The sequence below is a fragment of the Dinoponera quadriceps genome, unplaced genomic scaffold, assembly GCF_001313825.1.
Source record: "Dinoponera quadriceps isolate SergipeBrazil2010 unplaced genomic scaffold, ASM131382v1 scaffold707, whole genome shotgun sequence".
Lineage (NCBI taxonomy): Eukaryota > Metazoa > Arthropoda > Insecta > Hymenoptera > Formicidae > Dinoponera > Dinoponera quadriceps.
Genome location: NW_014555450.1, coordinates 2,709,519 through 2,732,714, shown reverse-complemented (window position 1 = coordinate 2,732,714; position 23,196 = coordinate 2,709,519). Strand labels below are relative to the sequence as shown.

Below are 23,196 nucleotides of genomic sequence, written 5' to 3'. Positions count from 1 at the left end.
ACGAAAATATCGGATTTTGTTATAACGCGTCAATATTCAAGACAATGCGTCAATTTTCAAATTTAATAACGTTTTACAATTTACACTTTAATAAATATTCGCATATTAAGGACAATTCTCGGCCCCAAGCTGCTGAAATAAAAAAATGTGATGTCGAAGCGTAGCCAGACTTCCGATCGCGATAAGTTTGGATTACCTTCACTGACGTATCGACTACTTGTCTACGCGATTCTTCCAAAGTGTCGTCGAACTTGTCGTTCTTCGACGGGACAGCGAAATTCCCGCTTCCTCATAAATGTCGAGAAATTTGCCACGAATTTTTATATATTCCAGCGAGCCGTGTATTCGTTTATTAATCGCGCGAACGTCAATGTCGAACGACACTGTCGAAGCCTTCCGCAACGGGAAAATATCACGAGTTCATGACTCGTATTTTCACGCAAATACGATTTATTCGGTTCCGCTCTTTCGGTGAAAACGCATCGGTGCGGGATGCGAGCGAATTCTAAAATGCCGGTAATTTATCGCGCGAGATATAAAAGCCAAGCGGGTACACGATGGAGGGTTGCGGAGCGATCTCAACGTTCCTCAACCGTGACGCGCAGTTTCCGGGCAAACGGGCCATCGTAATTCTAGTAATAGCCAATGAGCCGACAATTGGGACGATACACTAAGTACATAAGCGAACACGAATATTCACAATGTTAACGATCTATTACCTGGAATAATTTGTATTGGCCAGTTCCGCGTAAGATTTACATATTCAAGTAATGCCAGTTAGTTATCGAGTAGACGTGCCGTGTCGAACATCGCGAGACGCATCAATACGACGAACATGTGAACATCTAAATAAATACACTCAGAACATTTCTGTTTTAAATAATATAGCTTATTGATAGCACAATTTACCGGACTTGTATTGCGCGACTAGGATACATTCATATTGATACCAAAATTTATATATGATAGCAATAAACGAATAGTTTGGTCAGATATATTTTTTAACATTAATCCTTCTCTAAAGAAGGCGCGAAAAGTCGATATTCTAAAATATTAAATTTCCACGTTTTTTTTTTTATGCAAACGTCACCACGATTTACGAGTGAAATTTTCAGTTAATCGGCTCATCTCGCGAGTCGATCGTCTCATCTGTTCTCATTAAGAAAATTAAGTTTCACGAAGTCTCGCAAAAGCGGACATTCCCACTGTCGCTTTAGCTTCGTACAAGTATCTATTTATTCAGGGAAATGTAACGATTGTAATACATACGTGCGAACACAAGAAGGCTAATAACGTTATCATATGGTGGTGATACTTTTTTAAGTCCCTTTGTATTAGGTTTGCCAATTACGCTGAGTGCAACGATCAAGATAGATCAAGTGATCCATCAATTTATAAGTTTTGTCCAGAGTACTTTTCTACTTCAGACGGAATGGTTAACGAAGACCTACCTTCTCGGCCGGTGAAATATTAAGGCTGGAAATAACGCATATCATGCTGATGTGACAGAGTGCGTTGAATAAAAACGAAAGAGCGAAATTTATGTTTCAACCGATAACATGCGTAGAAGTAACGTCATTCAACAATGTACTGACTGAAAAACAAAGCGGAGCTGTTACCGTACCAAATAAGCCCTTAGTTACGCGAGTTTATGCGTATCATTTTATTGAAATCTATATTCATCATGCTGTTTCATTCACGTATATATATGTGATTATAATTCTTGAGATAATAAACACACGGTGTGAAGAATCAGCCGGCTTGACTCTTATTCGTTCGTTTTCGCCTTTTAATCATACCTGTGGCGTTGCAAGCGCATTTCGATCGCGTTCTCACGTTGCACTCGTCGACCCTCATTTTGGCCTATCTCACGTTCCGAGACGATAATCTTGGCTGAGGAAAGGGACATGCATTATCGTGCGCGAGGATCCGTGAAAATCAGGTCTTTTCCGACACGTAGAACGTACGAACGGAATCGAAAAGAGAGTGGCAGATCGGCGGCATCATCCGCCACGACCGATCGAATACGCGCCGATTTCCGCTTTCCGCTTTACGGGTAAAGCGCCTCGCGCTCTGTTCCCGTTCGCGGGCATATGTCCTTACATTCTTACACAGGTTTGCTCGGAACGTTTCTCAATTTTCTGGGATCGAACGGGCTTCGTGGGATCGATACGAGCTTTGTGGGAGGCGGAAAGGTCGTAAACTCATTTCCATTGATTCGTCGTCGGTGCACGTGCGTAGAGGAAAATGAGGCTTCGAGAGGAAGAAAGAAGGATAGAAAGAGAGAGAGAGAGAGAGAGAGAAAGTCTGAAAGTAAAAACATCATAAAGCGCACAATAATAATGGTGCAAATGTAGTAGCTGGCACACCGAGGAAAGATTTCTTTGGATTTAATGAAATTTCTTTAATTGTTAAAACAAATTTGTTTTTTGAGATAGAACAAACAAACGAATATTTGATTCGACAAGCAGGATTGTGTACTTTCTCGAATAATATATGTCTTTATGACAAATAATATATTTCTTTTGTATTTTTGTTCAAACATTATAATGGATATCACACAAGCAATAAATTATGTGATAAAATTAACACTCAGTTAGAAAAATATCAATGAACTTCTTTTTGTGTCAATGGGACAATATTAATGTACAACGAAATTGTTTTTTTTTTTTTATGGAAAACGAAATATTATTTTCTTTAAGTAATACTGTTTCTTTTATCAAACAACATAGTGTATTCTAATGAAACAACATTTTCATTTCGCGAAGCATTATTAGCGTGAAGCAGTTTGTAACATCATTGTATTTTTAATACGAATATATTATAATGAAAAATAACGATGGATGTTAAATCATCAGCTAACCGATGTTCGGTTTAGTAACTAACGTTAGTTTCATAGTTATGTTATGTGAGAGACAAATAGATTAAGTAAACTGATTCTGATCACAATTATGCATGCACATGTACTTACATTTGCGTGTGCAGTGAATGCAAATTTTCCACTATAGAGGAAGGTTCCGTTACAAATCTATTTTATATCCCTAAAGTCCCGAAAATCGGTCTTATAATGAAGTTCTAATTTTAGATAAATAACAAGTGAAAACTTGTTCAGTAAGAAAAATAGTCTGGTAGATATTAAAAAATTAGACAAGAAATTGCACAAAAATAAGAAAAGGGAGACAGATGAATGGGAGAAAAAGACAGAGAGAGAGAGAGAGAGAGATCAAAAACTCGAAACCGCCGAGAAAGGTCGCTGCTCGACTTCTACCCTCTCGATATCTGCGATGCTGAACCTTCAGCAAATATTTACACTGGCTATGTATAGAAATAAGAGCGAATTTCATCAGTAAACACGCCCGAGCCACGCGCCCGGACGCGAAGCTATAGAGAATGGCGCTCGTCGGATGTAAAATTCTGGAGAATTTAACGCTTTTACGCTGACGACGATTACGTGCCTGCTGCTACTTCACACGGTCTTCAGCATGCTCGGAGCACGCTTTGTAACGTGCAAATGTCGAATTTACGGAAAATTTTCAGATGACAGAGAAAGTGGCGAAATGACAGTGACGAAATTCTCGAAGAAGTCCCGATACAGTCTTTTCCTTTTCCGATATCTTATTCGTATCGACGAGATAATGTTGTCATCAAGTCACCTGTTTTCGTCTGGAAAATCACTGGAAAATAGTCGAATATTACTGTGAACTCTGGAAATCACCGCTCTCCGCGTGTTTGAAAGTACAGCGTGCGTCATGTTCGCCGCATTAGAGACCCGAATTTGTAAGTTTACATTGAATACTGCAAGTTCGAACTTCTTCCATACATGATTTGCCGGCGCAACCGCGGATCAGCGCCGCAGACAACGTAAGGACGACCGCCGATTCAACAGGTGTTATACTGTGAAACCGCGGGGAGTAGTACGTCTGGGCGATAAGAAGGGCGAGATTGAAAACGCCGACGGCTTTGTCCTATGAAGTACGTTATAAAAGTTTCATTAATTCCAATTCCGCCGTATACGCCCGTCTCGACGATCGGCTGACAACGTACGACGACTTACGCCGGATAAAGGATCAATTTGGTTTACAGCCAATTTTGGAGACAAAAAAGCCGATAAAAGTCGACGCCAGAGATAAACTGCGAAACTCATCCAATCTAAGAATAAAACAAGAAACGGAGTATCAAAGGAACCCCTCTATCAAAATATCGAAGAATTACTCAGACGCGTCGTTCCGACCCTCCTCGGTGGAAAAATCCCGGAAAAACAAACGGTGTACAAGAATTATCCGGCTATGCACACGGAGAAAAATAATTTGGAGAAACGGCAAATTTTGTGCCGTCGTAACGAATAAATAAATATACCGTGCGTTTTTTCAGTATTATCTGATATTTTAAGAGTTAATTTTTGAAGTCAATTTAAGAAAAAAGTTACATACGCTCGTGTAAATTTTTCTTCACAAAATTAGTTAAGAATCAACTCCTAAATTAACGAGAAGTATTTGAAAAATATCCTGCGTATTTATTTATTTGTTACGATAGCACATAAAAATTTGTTGTCCCTCCGAATTATTTTCTCCCATTGCACTTTCCACCCATGTGGAATACCGGGACCTGGGAGGACATTTTGTAGCTCAAAAATTGGCACGAGAATGGCAGTTTGATTTACTTTGAAAACAGACGTAAACATTAATTGCATTGATAATATTAATTGGAAGTATTAATTGCATTATTTGCGTGAGGTATCGAGTGATGAATGAAAAACAAGTTTGACGGTGGTACTGAACTGAAAGTAATGTGTATGTGTATATACATATATATATGAAACGAAGTGTATTCAAATCGTTCATTTTTAAATCCGCGCAACACATTATCGATCGGATATTTACTTCGCTCGCGCGTATCGCCCCTTCTATTGGTTCAACCGGCGCCGGTGCGTGCCACAAAATGAATTATCACCGTGTACAGATTAATTGACTAGTATATCCAGTATAATAATGAAAATATTGACTATACGAACAAAACGCAGCGCGTCATTAATACATTAATGCGAGTACATTTCCGCGTTTACCTACAGCAAACTTCGGCCGATACAAAGCTCGCTGATGGAAGCGTGACTAAGCTGATTAAATTGCTAATTCGAAACATTACTTCCGAATAAATTATAAGCAGGCGACTGATTGACCGTAATGACGAGAGCACCAGGAAAAGAAACCGTGTTTGACTTCGTTACGTTCGCGGAATTATCGGATAATCCGTTTGCGATTTTCGTTACGTTTTCCGAAGAGAAATGCAACACGTTCGCGCGTTCGATCAAATCATAAATCATCGCGGGTCCGATGTGTTCGTAAAAGGTAAAAATTGAGGGAAACAGGCGCGCCGACAGAAAAATCCATTCGCTCGAATAAACGAGTCGCCGGTCATAACGCACGTACTAAAACCCAGACCCGTTCGCGAAGGTCGTCGGGTAAAGCAAATTAGAGCATTGTCGAAGACGACGAGCGAAATCGCGTGTGTTCGGGATCACTCATATCGATATACATCGATATGATACATCGATACGGCCTGTGTGACTTTCAATAACAAACGTATTCGTTCGTTTTCACTGCAGGATCGATCAGCAACATAGACGGCGCGGAATACCACTGCAACAAGACCGCCGTGCGGAAGATAATCAGCGGTGTGGTCGGCGCGGCCAGTTCGGTGACGTCGATTCAAGTCGCCAACCTCCTACGGCTGTTTAGAATTCCGCAAGTAAGTATCGTAAGTCCGTAAAGCCAATTTGTCCCCATTGTGTAAGACGTCTTGACGGTTTAGCCGTACGAGTGAGTACTTTCATCGCGTATATATCACTCTTTCGAGAATTATGACATTTCATTTGGAAGGATCTCCCTAGAATTCTCTTAAGTACTTCTTCTCTTGTGCCGAGCTCCTCCTTCTCTCCTCGCGCTGCCGTCGCGCTTTCATTCATCGCACAAAACAGCCGAGCGAAAGAAGGACGAAATGTAATAATCCCTTTTTCTGTGACGTGATTAATACGGAAGATAACGGTGAATAACCGTAGGGGTGGGGGAGGGTTAACAGAGGGGAAATTGATAAAGGGAAGGATGATCGCGCGAGGCCGAAGTGTGACGGCGGTGGCAAAGCGGCGAGCAGAAAATTCCACGTAGGATAACGCATTTTTCTCGCTTCCTTCCTTAAACCGTGCGCACGGCATCGCGAAATTTTCCGAGCAGGCGATAGCACGCGCGGGGCGTGTTGCTTCTAGAAGAGGGTGAAAATGCCAGGCGGCAGCGAACTGTAAAGACTTCATTCTTGACGCGAGTTTACGGAACCCGCGGTTTAAAATCCCTCGTACCGTGAAATCACCCCATCCAACGCTACTTTCCTTATAAGCCATTCGAGTTTCCTGGTCCGCTTCGGCTCTCAGCGCTCTATTAGTCGAGATTTAAAGGGTGCTACTATAACACGCTACCCGCCCAGTCGCGAAAGCGCCGTATTTCTGTTAAACTTCTCTGAACCCGCCGCTTATAACGGTATTTATTTTGCCCGTCGAGTTGACCGAGAGCGTCTAAACCACTGAACGCCATTTCGACAACGACACGCCATTTAACTAGCATAGAGGAAAAAATTAGCACTAGAGGAAAAATTAAATTCTAAGGAAAAATTAGACTTATCTAAACGTATAAATTTGTATACCCGCATTTTCTCGGAAATTTTCTCAGATTTTGGTAAAAGTGTAAAATGGAAGTGTAAAATGGAAATCGGAAAAAAAAATCTTTAGGAAAACGTCGGAGCTGATCAAGTGGAATGTTATTACGTTTCTTACTTGTGATCGTATGCTTGAAACATTACATATGCAAATTTCCCAATTAGAATCTATAATTATTTTGAGAAATCGGATTGGATCTCAATTAGATTCCAAAAAATTTTCTATGCGGATATCAGTATTTTTAGAAGGATTAAACGTGAGGACTCGTTCGTATTGGGTTGATGCAGAAGTTCGTTCCGTTATTTAATCAATTCTACGCTCAAATGCCCTGGAATTACTGCGAATGCAGTATTACGCAATTGCCGGAGAGTTGGCAGGTCATCGGATAAAACAGTGCACAATTAATTAATTAATTGTGTAAATTTTAAAATAAATAAATATTACCTTTTGATTTAAAAGAACGGAACGAACTTCTGCGTCAACCCAGATTATTCCTTTATATATTTTTAAACATTACGTTTAAAAATAAGTTTGTAAGTTTGATTGATATTCTTTTGCCATGGTCTCAAAGCTGTAAATCATAAATCATGTTTATAATTATTTAGCACAGATTTTTCGAATTTTTTCGTGTTGTATTAACCATTACCTTTCTAACGGTATTTCCACGGACCGATTTATTTTAAGTCGAGGATGACGAGCGGACGAAAACATTTCGTAATCGTTCTCAGTTGCATACGGTCGATTCTCGGTCCTCCGGATGCGCGAGAGAAAGCTCATCTATCTGCATAAAACGATAGAATGTTGAAACGGAGTAAGGACGAGTGTGGCCGACAGTCGGACTGATATTTTACGCGGCACTCGTACATACACGTCTCTCGGTCAATTGAGTTTTTGCATGCTGGCGTCCAGCGTCTTCGTGCGGTATGGGAGTATTATCGCGTCGATTTCGCCGGCAATTCGTTCGAGTCTTATCTCGCCACTGACGAATTGCATCGTGCAGTTTCGTTTTCGCTTGTCTGCTTAGCCGGAAATCGCTCGATAACGATGGAGTTTACTCACTTAGCAGACAAACGAGAGCCGCCAGTCGAACCGGGCACTTTCCGTTCAACGTACCCTCTCATCTTTCAAGGAGGTTTCCGAGAGTTTAATTGGTTCGGAGAATAACGCGAACTAATACGTATAACGCAGTTGCAAGTGAGTCGCTAATAAAATTTCTCGGTCATCGAGTGCGTCGAGTGCATCTGGCAAAAGTATTCGACTAGAAATGTGTCTACTTGACCTGAGTCAAAAGCTAGTAGCTATAGCTGGTGCAAGCTGGACGAAATTTTTTTAGCTTGTTAGTAGTTCGTGACTAGCTGGATTATTCATGAAAATTTCGAATTTTGTGACATAACTGTTGTCTAGTAATTACACATCAGACATATAGTAGATGACTGTATATTCTAAAATATAATCCAGCTGTAAGCATACCCATCTTGTAACTGTGATATCATTTGTTTAACTATCAACTGACTTATTTATCTAGCCATTATCTAACCATTAGAAGAAGTGAGCGTTACATTACTGTACTAGTAGCGACGTTAGACACAAATTTATTACCTCGTGGCTGAACACCCACGAAGTTCAATTTGTACCAGGGTAAACATCTAGTTAGGTGGTAAAAAATGCAAAGGGCTTAGAAAGTGGCGATCGAGCAGAAGATATCTGAAAATGTTCAACGGCGTTCGAGAGAGAATGGTTCGTTCCAGTTTGCGCCTCCTTTCGAATCGTTTGTGCCTTGAGGCGTTCGAGAGAACATCATTTTCAGGATCCGTCAAAGGGGAAATTTTGTCATTTTTACAGACCGTTCGAAACGCTCGATGGCAATCGAAAGGAGGAGGTGCAGATAAACGGCATTAGGGAATTTCAAGCATCTTCCGCTCGATCGCTATCTTTTTTTTTCCAGCTCGCTTGTTTTTTCTCCTGCGAAACACAAGCGAGACGAAAGGTGCTGCAAAATAGGCGGAAAATAAAATACAAACTGAGCGCTACTTTCGAAGATAATTTTCTTTCAAGTCGCGTTTAAAACCCGATTCGAACAGGAACTTCGGCTCATTGAGCGGTGTGATAGAACCCCGAGATTCGTGCGTACAAACTTCGTAATAATAGCTCATTGAAATCCCCTACGTCCAATCAACCAATCGCCGTTCCCGATATACGCCAGTGAGTAGATTAACTCGTGCGAATATTCTGCCCCCGGCATATTATAAGGATCGTGTTTTACGACGTCGAACTTATCGTCGCGACGGACACAGACTGATATAGAGAGGAGGCATGTCGAGCGAGCGTTAATGGATGCATTTGCATGCAAAGCTATGAAAATCGTATTAAGAAAGGATTAAAACGACAATTTAGCATGGCGATAAATGATAATGACCCATAAGCTCGCCGAGTGGAATTAACTCGCGACAACGGCGAATAGTGCTCATTGACACGCCCTGTACGTTTAAAAATAATTTTAAACCACTTTCCTCGCAGACTCGTCGGGAAAAACATTCTGCGCGGAGTGTCCAGCGGACACAGCCAACGTGCACACTGCAAATTTAAGTGTGTTATTGCCACACACACGCAGAGAATTTTTCCGCGAAAATATAAATATTCACGAGTCGAAAAAGCACCATGGCAATCTTACTAGCTTAATCTTACTTACTTTTAATTTTGCAATTGCATACGTTTGCACGTATTAAATTAACACGTGCGTTAAACACAAATTAAATAAACACGTGACTTAAACGGCCCGAAATCTGCAAAAGGAACCTCCAGCCAAATTATGAACGCTTATGAGCTCAACGATAACACACGTAGATCTGCGGTGTACCGATGCTCGTGTGCAGATAAAGCTCATCAAATTGAATGAAAGAGCCCTTTACCGATATCAAGTACCGGATTGCACTTCTCCTTAATGAAACTAACTGAAATATTCGCGAAACGTTGGAAACAATTCGGCAAAAACGCAGCTCCAACCCGCAAGCCAAAACAGAACATTGCTCCAAACCGCGAAAACCTCAAATAAAAACTTCTGGTCCTTTGCAAATCGCCACGATTAGGAAAATGCGCGAAAAAGTCGATGCGACATACACCTGCGCGCGCGTGCACACACACACACACACATATACATATAAACGCGAGAAACAAGGCGTTCCTCACACGGAGGGGATTCTTTTGTCGGATGCGTCAAATGTATCTGCGCCGATCCCCCCCTCCCCCCCGCGAAAACTCGGCTATCGCCGATTCATGCGTCCGAAAATCCAGGAGCCGGCGGAGTTTGAAAGAGATTTCGTGAGGATTTCAGGAGAGACGTGAAAGGATCAGGGCGGGATATAAGTCTGGAGAAACTGCGGCGGATTTAATTTTAGTCCATAATTCCTGCATCGGGGTTTCTATCCGTTTCCACCGCCGAGCGTGGACTTCCTCTCTCTCTCTCTCTCTCTCTCGCGAGACAGAGGCGCGACGCGCCTGTCGCGGCCCACAGTTTCAAACAGCCACTCGGAATCGAGCGGAGGAGAGAGCGGCTCTCTTTGAGGCGCGTACGAATTGCACTTGAATGAAAGAACGAAATAATATCGATAGAGGAAACGAGGGAGCGGCCGATATCGGTTCCGCGGGGAACCAGCGACACTCGGATGCACATGCACCGTTTCGTATTCCAATTTTAAACAAGCTGGAGGCGCGCATGGAAAACGTAAAAAGTATGTGTGTGTGTGTGTGTAACGCACCTCCTCCTTAATGCGCGTCGCGATCGTGAGAAAATGCAATTTTCTAAATTGAACGAGTTGTTATTATCGTTAAGAGTGGCGAAATATCGATCGATCGAAAGTTCATTGTAGCGAATAATAATTGTAATGCGTCGTAACTGAAATATTTCAAAGCGCTGCGCGAATGAACGTTTTAACCGGTGGGGAATATTCATCGTTAATTACTTTAATATTTTATCAGACGGCGAATTAGCCTTTAAATATTTCGCGATGCTACCGTAATCAATGTCACTGCCGTGTTCAATGTCGGAGAACACGCGCGCGCGCACGCATCATCGTACGACCACAAATTCAATAATTTAAATTTTCTCGCTGGCTACTCTCTCTCTCTCTCTCTTTCTCTCTCTCTTTCTGTTTTTAATATATGTTTAAATAATATTTTATATTTCTACTTTTATTATTATTTTTGTTTTACTGTATTTTATTTTGATATTTTTTATTCTCTTTCCAAAATTGTGTCAATTTTCATTTCATCGGTACTTACAACTATATAATTATTAATCACAGACGCTTAAGGGGAATCCTCCCTGAGTGCGTAATAAATAATGCTTTCTCTCTCTCTCTCTCTCTCTTTCTTTGTCGAACCTAACGGCGACGTATCGACGTCTCTGTTTTTCTATTTAATGCAACTGCTGACAGAGATTAAAAGTTTACCCGTATTCGTTGCATCGCAAAACAATTTATTTTCTTCCTCTGTCCCCTCCACCCTCACCCTCCTCCTCCCTACCTTCTCCGACATTCGTTAAACTAGTCGGTTTTGCGAAACTTGTCATGTTCACGTCGCGCCAAGCTAGAAAACTGTCCGAGGATGTATATGACGTAAACCGGGGATCGCCTTTTGTTCGCGACGTTGTATCCTGTGGCATAAAAANGGGGGGGGGGAAGGGGTTGGGAGGGAGGAGTCGCGAACTTTTATAAATTTGTCGACCGGGACAATTTTCTACTTTCGGTTGATTAAAGTCACCAAGTCACAAAGGAGGTAGCGTGCTCGTCCTTGCGAAGAATTTAAGTGCTCGCCGGTGTTCCCTTGATCAGAGCGGAATTCTTAATATACCAGTTTCAAGCCTGGCAGTTATTACGGTTGATAACACGTGCGGTCGTTAACATACGGAAACGTGCACGCGCGCACGCTTCGAATTAGACGGTGACTATTTCGTTTTTTTCTCCCCCTCGAAATTCGATTGTACACCGTCGACGGCAATTGTGCGTTCGCACATTTCACGAGAGGAGGTAATACGCTTCGCCGGGATTTTTCGAATATTTCCATTCGGCGTAAAACCGAGTAATTTCACCGCGCGTTGGCCGCGCGGTCGTTGCACCAGCGATTCGTCTCGTTGTGCGGCAACAGCTGTCCGACACGCCGAGGAGTTAAGCACTACTTACTCGGAGGAACTCACCGCCCCGCGTCCTTCTCATGCAACTTGGCGATTCGCTGGCTGTGTAGCATCCATATTCATAGTGCGTCAGTCTTACGAGATCAGAAAGCGCTTGATCTTCGTCAGTCGCCCGCGTTGGCAAGGTCTGATTAAAATCGATCTCTTCCACTGACGGGAGGGTCTCCGTTACGTTCGCGGCGAGCGGCGCGCTTCCTCGCGTCGCGATACTCGCGATACTGCTCGTCACGACCCAGTGCGTGGCTGAGGTGTCGGAGGGGGAAAATCTGCTTCAAGTCCTCGCGTATTAACCAGATCAAATTATGCATCCTCGATAACGCGCAAAACGGTGCGAGAGAGAAAAACGCGAATTCAACGTTGCGCAACGTACGGGGCTCTCGCGAGAGAATGGCGAGCGAGAGAGAACGAGAAGTAGATAGATAGAGAGAGAGAGAGAGAGAGAAATATATATTTTCAAATTGGCCGCATTATCTCGCGACGAGATGCATTATTCATCGCGTTAACGGTAACTCACACCATCGTGGCTATCGCGTAGAACTTGGGCGCGATCGCGAAGCGGCGGACGACCGGCGAGCTAAACGATTTCTCCGCAACTTGTCAGCGCGATGACGTGCGATCGACGTAGAAACATAACGGCGCAACAGCCCCCGCGTGAGCGCTAAGCATGCGAGCGCGGAAGTGCATACACGTCAAAGGGGGTCTCGCCATTCGTGTCAATCAGCGTTCTCGTACGCGTGCACGAGCGTGTCGCGGCCTGATCGACAAGCCAAAGTCGGCTCACAGGAATCGGTAACACGCGCGCGGTATCACGAAGACTCAAACCGAGCCTGCTAATGGCAACAATATGAATTACCGCGTCGATCTTCGTGCCGGAACGGTGCCCCCCGCGGCGCGTATCGAGCGACTCTCTCCGGCAACTCGAGAGGAGAGCGTTCGCCAGGGAGTCCGCCCCCGAGAAGAAAACGAAGAAACGTGGAGTACATTAAAGTGGAGGGAGGATGGTGACGAATTATACTTCATCGAACACACGATTCGCGAACTCGCGCGGAAAGTCCGCAGTCCGTGTGACTTTAATCGCGCTAAATGCGCGCCACCGTCGGCATATATTTCGGCTGGGAATTCTCCTTTTCTTTTTACCGCGAATTCAATTAAATCGCGAGAGAAGGAGAGAGAGGGAGAAAGCGCCCGGCGGCAATTTCTGTGAGTGGGTCCTTCATCGGGGCGATTGCCGCGGCGCGCCGAGCTCGTCGGGAGTCGCGTCCTGATCGAGGATGCGGGATGTGAGTCGACGGCGAGCTCGAGTCAGGTAAGGCAAATAACGAAATCGCATCTCGTCGTCGGGAAGCCAGCGGCAGGCGACGTCCTTACGAAATTCCTCGCTCGGAAATACGCCATCGACGTCGTCCGTCTCAGCTGGGATTTGAATAATGATCGATAATCCTTCTCCTTCTTCTTCATCTTCTTTCTCCTTGTCCACCTCCTTCCTTCCTTCCTTCCTTCCTTCCTCGTCGCCGTCGATCATGCGCGTATTTATTAGCGAGAAATAAGACGAGAAGACGCAACAATTTACGATCGCGTATTACCCGCGAGGAACATGATATATGTGCAGAAAGGAAGAAACGAGCGAGAAAAGAGGAAGAAGAGGAGGAGGGAAGAAAACGCTCGTTATACGCCTGCTCTCTCCTCGTAGGCGACGCTCGGGGGATAATCTTCGGAGAAAGTAATTAGACCGAACCTATAAAGTCTTCGGACGGGTGCGATTTACATTATCCGGTTAAGAGTACATCTATAATCGCTCGTGAAATTTTTTAATTAACCCGGACTTCATAACTTCGATCGTCCGCGCGCATTAGCATTTTTATCGCCACTCAATCCGCCGCTGAATATTCCGCACGACTTACGATAAATATCCGCGAAGTCCGCCCTCCGCGGATTCTCATCGGAATTTCCAGTTTCACGTAATAATATCGCACGATAATGATATCGTGAGATAAAAAAGGAAACGCGATGTACATAATTGATTCGAACATCTGCACAGAGAAGGAGGATTTCTTTTGATACACGCGTTTGACTTTGGGTTGTCCAATACGAACGGCAAAATTTAATATCAAATATCAATTCGTCTGAATAAAGAGACGGCATTATTTCAAGAAGTGAATAATTTGTTTTCAATAAAAAAACACTTATTTCAGTATCCATTTATAAATATATATATATATTAAATATCGTCTCGCTGAAAAGAAGTTCTTCAATAATTTTCTAACGTAACGTTATTTTTTTTTCAATGTTACTTTTTTCAAATAATTTATTGCTCATGACAACCCTTGTAATGTTTGAACGAAAATATCAAAGAAATATGTTATTTCGCGTAAAGATATTTGCCGTTTGAGAAACCAAACAATCCTATTTGTTGGATGAAACATTCCCTTGTTTGTTCTATTATAAAAGACAAATTTGTTTCAATTAAATTAAATAAAAATTTCATTAAGTCCAGAGAAATCTTTATCTCCGTATATCCAGAGTGAGACACTAAATCTATAGCTCCGAATTAGAGAATCCTCTCGTAACCTGAAATGGAAAATTTCGCTCCACGAAGTGAAGATTTTAATATATCGATTCGTCTTGTTCGCATTATCGTTAGATATATATATATTCCGCTTACGCGAAAGGACACTTTTGTGCCGTCGTCGCTTGATGGGATCGATTTGCCGCGATGCGTATCGCGCTGTTGCGAAAACGGCGGGTCAACAGAGAGACTTTTCAACGCGGGGGTGAGTCGTAAGTCGCGCGTGCGCGCGCGATAAATCGGCACGTCCGGCGAGTAATTCGAAGCGGCGTTCCCTTATTCCATTTTATCAGCGCCGGCAATTTCGCGCGGTTTGGGCGCAGCCGGTTCATTTCAATTAAGGTTAACGTCGTTTTCTGGATTCTACAAAAGGCATCAGGCGCGCGCGTCGCTGCGACGTTCAAACACGGCTGACAAAAAACTCCACCGTTCCGATACGTAGAAGCAGATAGCACACACGCGCGTTCGTATGTATCGCGCAATCTACAATCGACCGCCCCGACGGATAATGGCCTGGCGGAAACGACGCAAAAACTGATGCGATATTCAGGCGCTCGTGCCGAAACGCGAGTCCTCCGGCGTGAAATTGTGCGTGGCGAAAGCGCGTAGCGCTGCTGATCAAGTTCGTGCCGCGCCGGCGATAAATTTTCGATCAAGTGCGGCCAGCTGACTTTTTAATGCGCCCACCCGTGATAACACGCACACAGACATAGACACGCGCGCGTACATATGACCGGCTCGATCGTACAATTATCGTCATTTGTTGCCTCTAATCAGACCGCGATTATAATTGCAATGTTTTCACGAAAGTGGACACGTGTTAAAATGAAGTGTTGAAATGAAAGCGAAATGAAAATATGGAAGGAAGATCGATCTGGACTAGAATAATATTACTTCCCGATAGCATTAATAATTTATTACTATTAATATTCCTTTCCGTTAGTATATTTTATATTTTCGGAGTGCCGGCACACCCGGACAATGTCGAAGCGTCGGTGAGTAATGCCCGTTGAATGATGCATTTCCTCTTTCCCGTCCGTCGGGACGCGCGCGCGCGGAAAATTCCCGAAGATTTTCGTACTTTCCCCGTTCCCCGAACATTATCAATTTAAAGCGCTTTTTTCTCCAAGTTCCGCGCAGTTTTCCAGACTTATAATGACACCGCTAATGAAAAAAGGAAAGAGCAAACAGCCGAAAGGTAAACACGAAACAAAGGAAAAATAAAAAGGGCGATGAAGAAGGAAGAAAAAGAGAGAGAGAGAGAGAGAGAGAGGGAACTTAAAAGCCCGGGCTCGCGTTCGGCCAACGGGAAATCATTGCCCGGAAAACTCGGCGACCGTCCACTCGCTCATTTCGTCACGCTATTTTCAGCCCGGCCGGGGGAAAACATCAGAAGCCATATAATCAATCGATCAGGCCAATCGAGTGTATCGGAGGAGTCGCGGTTTCGTATGATTCTCCATCGGTGCGGCGCGCGCGGCCGAAGGGAGCGGAGAGGTTGAATCCGCGCGCACGACGGCGGCGGCGCGGGTGTATAGCGGAGAGGGGAAGAGAGAGCCACTCAGAATCTGACAAACTGTGATAAATATATTCGCCGTGGCGTGGAGAACCCGCGCGCCCCTCCGCCCACCCGATGTATGATAGGACGCGCGCATTGTCCCGGAGAAAAGTAGCGCTGGTACCTTCGCGCCGCGAGATAACGTCCGCCGCCTCGTTTCTCACTACATAAACTCATCCGCCGCGAACGCACCGGCGACGACGTATGTTCTCCGGGGCTACGGATCGAACGCGTCTGAAAATCTCGTTACTCGCTAACACAAATCGAACGGCGATCGAGGCCGGTCGAACCGAGTCGACCTCGGAGGAACGACGCGAGGGTGTGGGTGTATGTAAAGGAAAAGAGAGCAGAGGGAGGGAAGGAAGGGGAGAGAGAGAGAGAGAAGAAACACATTGTGCGATAAGAGCAGAATTGATCTTACTTTTGCCCTCGCGGAACGAGCGCTGCACGTATTGTATTGTATTCCTTAAACTACGCGATATTCAGCTTTATACACAATCCATAAGGATAATTTCAACTTCGTTGTATAGTCGATAATTCAAGGTCGTGTCATTATCAAGATTACTTCAGTACCAGAATATGAAGGGAAATATCTCGAAAAGTATTTACCTCTCGATGATGTTACTCTGGCACTTTTTATTTTCCGCCGAATGAATTGATTTGAAAGTTAAAAATTATATGATCCCATTTCGAAAATAAAATTGATCTTAAAATTACCTCGAATTGTGGACCAGACAACGAAATTAAGGTCCACCAATCCCTGTCCCTCCCCAAGCTCGATAACTTTTATACAAGCCATTTCTTCACCAATTGCTTCGTTTTCAAGATATTCCGCAGTCTCCATTAAAATGGGACACCACGTACGTCGGAACGTGACGTTAAAAGCGGGAAGTCGCGCGAACAAAGTAAGATTGCAAATGCGTCAGAGTGCGATACAGAAATAGCACGAAGTGCTATTCAACTACAATTGGAATATTATTGCGCGATATTCCAATTATTCGAATATCGGGGCCGTTTGATATTCGGCCCTCGTGTACGGCCGAAGAATGCGCGCGGCGTAGGAATCCGAGCCTGTTTAATTCGAAATAGCAAAAGCCAAGGGGGGAAAGGCGGAACCTCGAACAGAATTCGCCGGTTTGCTAGAATCGCAAGAAAGCGGTGTGATAACACATCTTGTCCCTGAAGTTCTCCGAGGCGTAACGCGATGCGCGCCACCCGGTCGGCCGGCAAGTCGATCTTGAAGGAGTCGCCTTACACTGTGTTACACGGTGAAAAGATGATTAATCATCGGCGTTGCCACGCGCGACTAACCCAAAATCGTCTTTTCTTCGACAAGTATCAACAGTGGCGAGACGTTGTATAGAAAAGCAGGGGGAGAACTTGGTCTTTGGTGGATAAACGACCGGCGGTGAAACTTATTACGGAGTTACACCATGAAACGCACGATGTAGACAAACGATGTCCCTTTCACACCGTCGTACTACCTTTGCTCGAGAAAGAGAGAGAAAGAGAGAGAGAGAGAGAGTGCTTTGTTTCTCGAAATTAAATTATACCCCAATTGCCGCAGTAAAATACTTAAATCCTCGAACTCGCCCGTGAGTGGCAAGTCGCCGGATGGTTCACAAATATTTGCGCCGGCCCGTCGAATACGCGCGAAAGCAGGTGCCACTTGATTCCACCGTCTTCCTTTGAGTAGCCGAGTCCCTTAAACTCAACGGCACCCTCCGGGAACTTCGTTTCTCTTCGTTCAGGCCTCCTCGAAACTTGCTTCGATTTTACGAGCCCTTCCGACCCGTAGCTACCTACGCATCCTCGGAGATTCCATGACCTTATGGTATCTTTCAGTTCGCACATTGTTGAATTCTTGGATACTCGAAAGCTCCGTAACAAACGGTCTGCCCGATACCACTCGTATCTCTCGAGCTTTGACGGCGTATCTTTTCGAACTTGTGACCGTCCGGATGCCAAGTCTCGCGAGCGACGGTCTTTATATATTGCATCCTCGAGCTGTTTTTCAGCGAGATTTGTGCCACTGCACACGATTCTCGCTGCTGCGTTCCGAGTCGCCTTAAAGGGCATCGAACGAAATAAATCAGTCGATTATCTTCACGTCACCGGCCGTGCACGTAGCCCAGCCTCCCCGGATGCTCGTCGCCCCTCAACCGGAGGAAAACGCGATGAAGCTTGCGCGAGCTTCTCTAACCATTACATTACACGCTTTCGCTCTTTCGGCTCGTTTTGGGCGCGACCGAGGCAGTATCGTTTCGGGATCGTTTCGCTGGAACGACGTCACTCTTGAAAGGAATCGAGTTTACTTCGCTTTCAGGGAGTTGCAGTCACCCGTCTGCCAATCGAGAACAGGGATTATCCAATGCCGGCGCAAACATCCTTATTCTATAACGTCGTGAGCGGTGCGATGAGAAAGTCCGTTATCGTTCTTCGATAGATCTCAGGATCAGAGTCCAATCTCGAGAAAGAGAAGCTCGCCGGCGTTTCGACGTTTAGGAAGGAAGAACGATGGAAGTTCCCGTCGGAACTTGATACCGCTGCTCAGCTCCGTTGACGTGTGGCGGTTGTGTTGCGGGAATATAAGACGTCGCGCTGATGAAAGTATTTCCTGCTAAATCATTTATCCGACAGCGTACGGCGATCCTGTGTGTGACGGTCTCGTAAATTAATAAATAATCTTTATTTAACGGAGGAACCCTTCAGCATACGTGACAGACAATATCGCTGACGGGCGAATAGAAAGTAAGAAGAACATACGTAAGAAAAAAGGTATCGTCTTAGAGATCTCGATGGAAGATTGAGTTTTATTGTTTCTAATACGTTTGAGCAGTTTCGTAATGCAGTTATTAAAGAGATTAAATACGAGAAGTAAGCCAAGGACCAATATTCTCGGTTCTGTAGTGTGTTTCGTGCTCTCTCTCTCTCTTTTCCTTCGCTGTTATTCCCTTTATTTATCGATAGTTCCTTTATTTATTGTAATAACACCGGCGCGCGCATATGCTCTCGTTCTCTTTGACAGCCGTTTCGCCGTATTTTGCGAACGTGCGAGAAACACGAAGGTTTCCCGACAATCGAATAATAACAGCACAAATCCACGGTACGGACTCGTACGGGGCGATTGCAAATAAGTGCTGCGTAAATGTCCCGGGCGTAAATCTCCGTTACGAGATCGTCGGCATAGCCGGTGCGACGTTACACAAAACACAAAAGTCACCACGGAATCCCCTGGTATTTGAATAATTTGAAATGGAGATTCGCTGATGTATTGTTGCAGGTCTCCTTTTTCTCAACGAGCCCGGAACTTTCCAACAAACAACGCTTCGAGTATTTCACCCGCACTATACCAAGCGATCACTATCAAGTCAAAGCGATGGTCGACATCGTATTGAAGATGGGCTGGAGCTACGTTTCCATCATATACGAGGAGAGCAACTATGGTATAAAGGTGAGCACTAGCACGTAATGTCCCATTTAAAATTCATGGACAACGTTGGCCGCGCTTATGAGGAGAAGGCAATGTGCATAGCCTATTATTATCATTACCGTGTTTTCTGTGCACGCGTATTTACTCTGTGTTTTATCTTGATTGTGGATACACACACACGCTGCAACACGGAAAGTGAGATAATATTTTCGTTGCACAATTCGCGAGTTTTTCCTCTTCCGGTCGCATTGAAATTGATTAAGAGCTCGGTGACGAAATATCTTCCTCACTTAACACGACAGATAAATATTTCTCGAGCACGATTGACCTCGCGAGCTGACTTTCACGAGAATCTCACTTTGAAAATTAAATCTTTTTTTATATTCGGAAAAATATATTTCACCCCGGAGAAATATCGTGCCGCTGTAATATTATTACTGCTATACGATGCGCGAAGCTTTCAAGCTAAACTGGATAACCGGACGGTAAAAATGTTGAATGAATTAATGGGAAATCGAGATGAGACTTTGCGCCGATCGCTCGCCGTGAAAACGCGCACGAATGATGAGACCTGGAATTAATGAACGCTTGATACAATTATGTTATTACATTCTGAGAAAAAAGTCTCTCATATTCGTAACTATAATCGCACACAGAAAAAAATGCTAGATTCAAGTAAATAATTAATTCAATACTCCTTTTGGCAGATCTTTACTTGGATCAAGTAATATTTACCTAATCCAGGTAAAATATTTTCCACGTAAAAATTATTCGAGTAAAATATTTACTTGATCCAAGTAAAAACTTGCTGAAGAATGTTAAAGTAAATATTTACTTGAATCTAGCACATTGTTTTTGTGTGCGATGGTAGTTACATATATCAGAAATTTTTTCTGTGCATAAATGAAAGAATTATGGCCGTGAGAACCGTTTTTACGGTAAGTGTTAATATAATATTAGATAACAACCTTACATATATATTGTTACTACTATTTTTTAAGTCAAAACCGGAAGAAAATATAATTTGGGGGGCCGAAATGATCATAATTTTTCTCAGTGTATCTTAATTAATCGCGTAACGAAATATTTCAAGAAGGACTTCGTTACTCATTTAGAGCCGGATAATCCTCAATTTCATTAAAACAACGTTACAATGTTGTTCCAAGATCGTGTCCTCTTTACAGAGAGACCATGTTATATTCGCAACACGATACGATATTAGAGGAGCAGAAGTTCGTGCTTCTAATTATAATAATTTGCATCTCAAGTGGGCACGTTAACACGAAACTTCTTGCAAAAATATTAAACGCGAGTCATATCGAAATGGAAAATGAGTGTATAATATCGCGCGTTGTGCGCGCGACGCGCTATAACGTGAAATTAAAATTACATTACCAGCGATACGCGCGCTACGGTTAAACAACATCGCTTGAAAATCGTTACGTTTAAATAAGCCTCTATGTAATTATAGTTCATTTGTGTGCACCTGTGGTGTGCATACGAATGCGCGTGTATATGTATAGTGGATACACGGATCAATAGGTCGCGATTCTCGTAGGAAATAAACATGGAAAAACGGGAATAAATGGGAAACGAAGCCCGGCTTTATTCGACGAGACGACGCAGCCATTATAATAATTCACAATGATGCGCAAATGATTTCGTCTCACCGTTCTCTTAAATGACTCGCCACCCTACCTTCATTCTCGCAATCCGGCGAACATTTAGCATGAAGCGAAAACCACGGTATCTCTTTCTCCCTTTCTCGTTTGCTCGGGACTCGCGATAATCGAATAACTCGGAAGAAACCGTGCGACTCGTCAGACTTTTCTTCCCTTTTCTTCTTTTTTTCCGCCCTCTCTGCCTCCCCTCCTTTTATTTCGTAAAAGCTTTATTCCGGCCTGTGTTGCAATTTCTCTCTCTCTCTCTCTCTCTCTCCCTCTCGCTTTTCCAAATTGCTTACTTCAAAGTTTTACGCCTCGCGTACATCTCGATCAGTGGTAACCACGCGCTAGCTGCTCTCGCAATTAAAGCCTTTTTAGCTCTGTAGGATACACCGGCCGTACAAACCGAGTTATTTTATCTCACCGACGTCGAACGTCGAGCGGCAGTGAAAAGCAACACGAACATGAGCTCAGTGGGACGTTCAATTATTATGGTTTGTCGATCAAAGCTCTCTTTCGTAGATTAAATATTTCAGCCAACCCTGAAATATTTGTTAACTCTAAGCTGCTTTGCGGGCGCGTGCGCGACGGTCGTACTCTTAGACGGTCGTCGTCGTAATTTCTTCATGATATTAATACGGGGACTGCCCTCTCGTGTTCTGTAACATATTAAAGGGATATATCATGACATCAGGTTTGTACCCAGTTTATAAACGGAAACCTGACGTCGCCGCTCCGCAACAGTTGCGGGATATTGGAAATTGTAAATACGATAACGGGCACGACAATCCAACACCATTTCTACCATTTTGATCCACGCAATGGACTATTGTCCATCGGTTAGCTTCCCCAGTCAAATTGTTTTTTCGATAACGAAAGCAGCGATAACGCGGATTCGACGAAAATGCTTTCGCACGGGGATCCACGCGACGCACGGAAGCGTTAAACTCGAAAAAATAATTCAACAATCGGACGAGGCGCGTTTTTACCTTTGTTCGACGTAACATCGGCTCTCTAGCGAACAATATCGTAGAGAAAATGCGTAATCATGCGAATTATGCGATAAAAATGAGGTGTGAAAGCAACATGGAAAAAAAGGGATGTAACAAGAGCGAGAGAGGAAAAGAGAGTTCGAGAAAAGAGAGAAAAAGAGAGAAAAAAGAGAGAGAGAGAGAGAGAGAGGCAGATAGATGGATATTTTTTTATTTAACTGTGGGGTTTAGAATCTTTTTAGATATATAGTGAATTAAAATATTAAAAAAGGCGAATAATGCACGTTTCTTTTGAATTTACCGTGTTAATGTGATTTAAGATAGTTTTAGCATAAAATGAGTTTTAAGAATTCGTTGAAACTTGCACTATATATAGATTTAAATATGACCTAATTATTGGGACAATTAGAAAACGATTGAAGCTGAAACACTGGGAAACTGAAATATTCACAAATAAAGATGACAGTTTTCATACGTATTCCTTGAGATGAATGGCCAATTCTTTAATTTCTATTTTGAATTTCTTCTAAACTATCCATTTAGGATTTTATGAAAAGCTACTGTGATATTAAGGATTATAGAAACATTATATACAACAATTTCAGAATTATTGACCATTTCTGAAAATATAGCTATGGGAAATTTACAATTTATAGTAATATCCGCGATGTGTATGTGCATACATAATTATTTAAATGTTTACATACCATTTTCTATTATGTGCGCACCTCTATTACCTCAACCGATATTAGCTGAACTGACACATAAATAAAACATTAGTGAGAAAAGCAAAAACTAAATAATATCTCCGTGTTTGTAATATCGCGTGTATATTTCTCTTCATTTCGCTCAACATTAACATTTATATATTATTTATATTAATACATTACTTGTACACAGTTAAATCAAGTTGTAGGAAAGTACTTCTTCTCAGTAAATAAATAAACTTATGTAGAATCGTCACTTTAATATCGTCACTGATAATCCAGTATTCTACGATGCAACTTCCGCCGGGAAGATGGAAAAAGATAGCGATGTTGTACGTCCGGTTGTTCGGAGAGGAGTTTCGCTTGCACACAATGTCGTGTAATT

General features: G+C 43.2%; 1 protein-coding gene across 1 annotated transcript in view; it reads left to right on the top strand.

Annotated features, from left to right (window-relative positions):
• Positions 1–23,196, top strand: part of LOC106744170 (metabotropic glutamate receptor 2-like) — a 102,070-nt gene that overhangs the window by 54,087 nt on the left and 24,787 nt on the right. The window contains exons 2-3 of the mRNA XM_014618666.1: positions 5,603–5,745; positions 19,299–19,469. Coding sequence (XP_014474152.1) covers positions 5,603–5,745; positions 19,299–19,469 — 314 coding nt within the window. The remainder of the gene's footprint in view (positions 1–5,602; positions 5,746–19,298; positions 19,470–23,196) is intronic.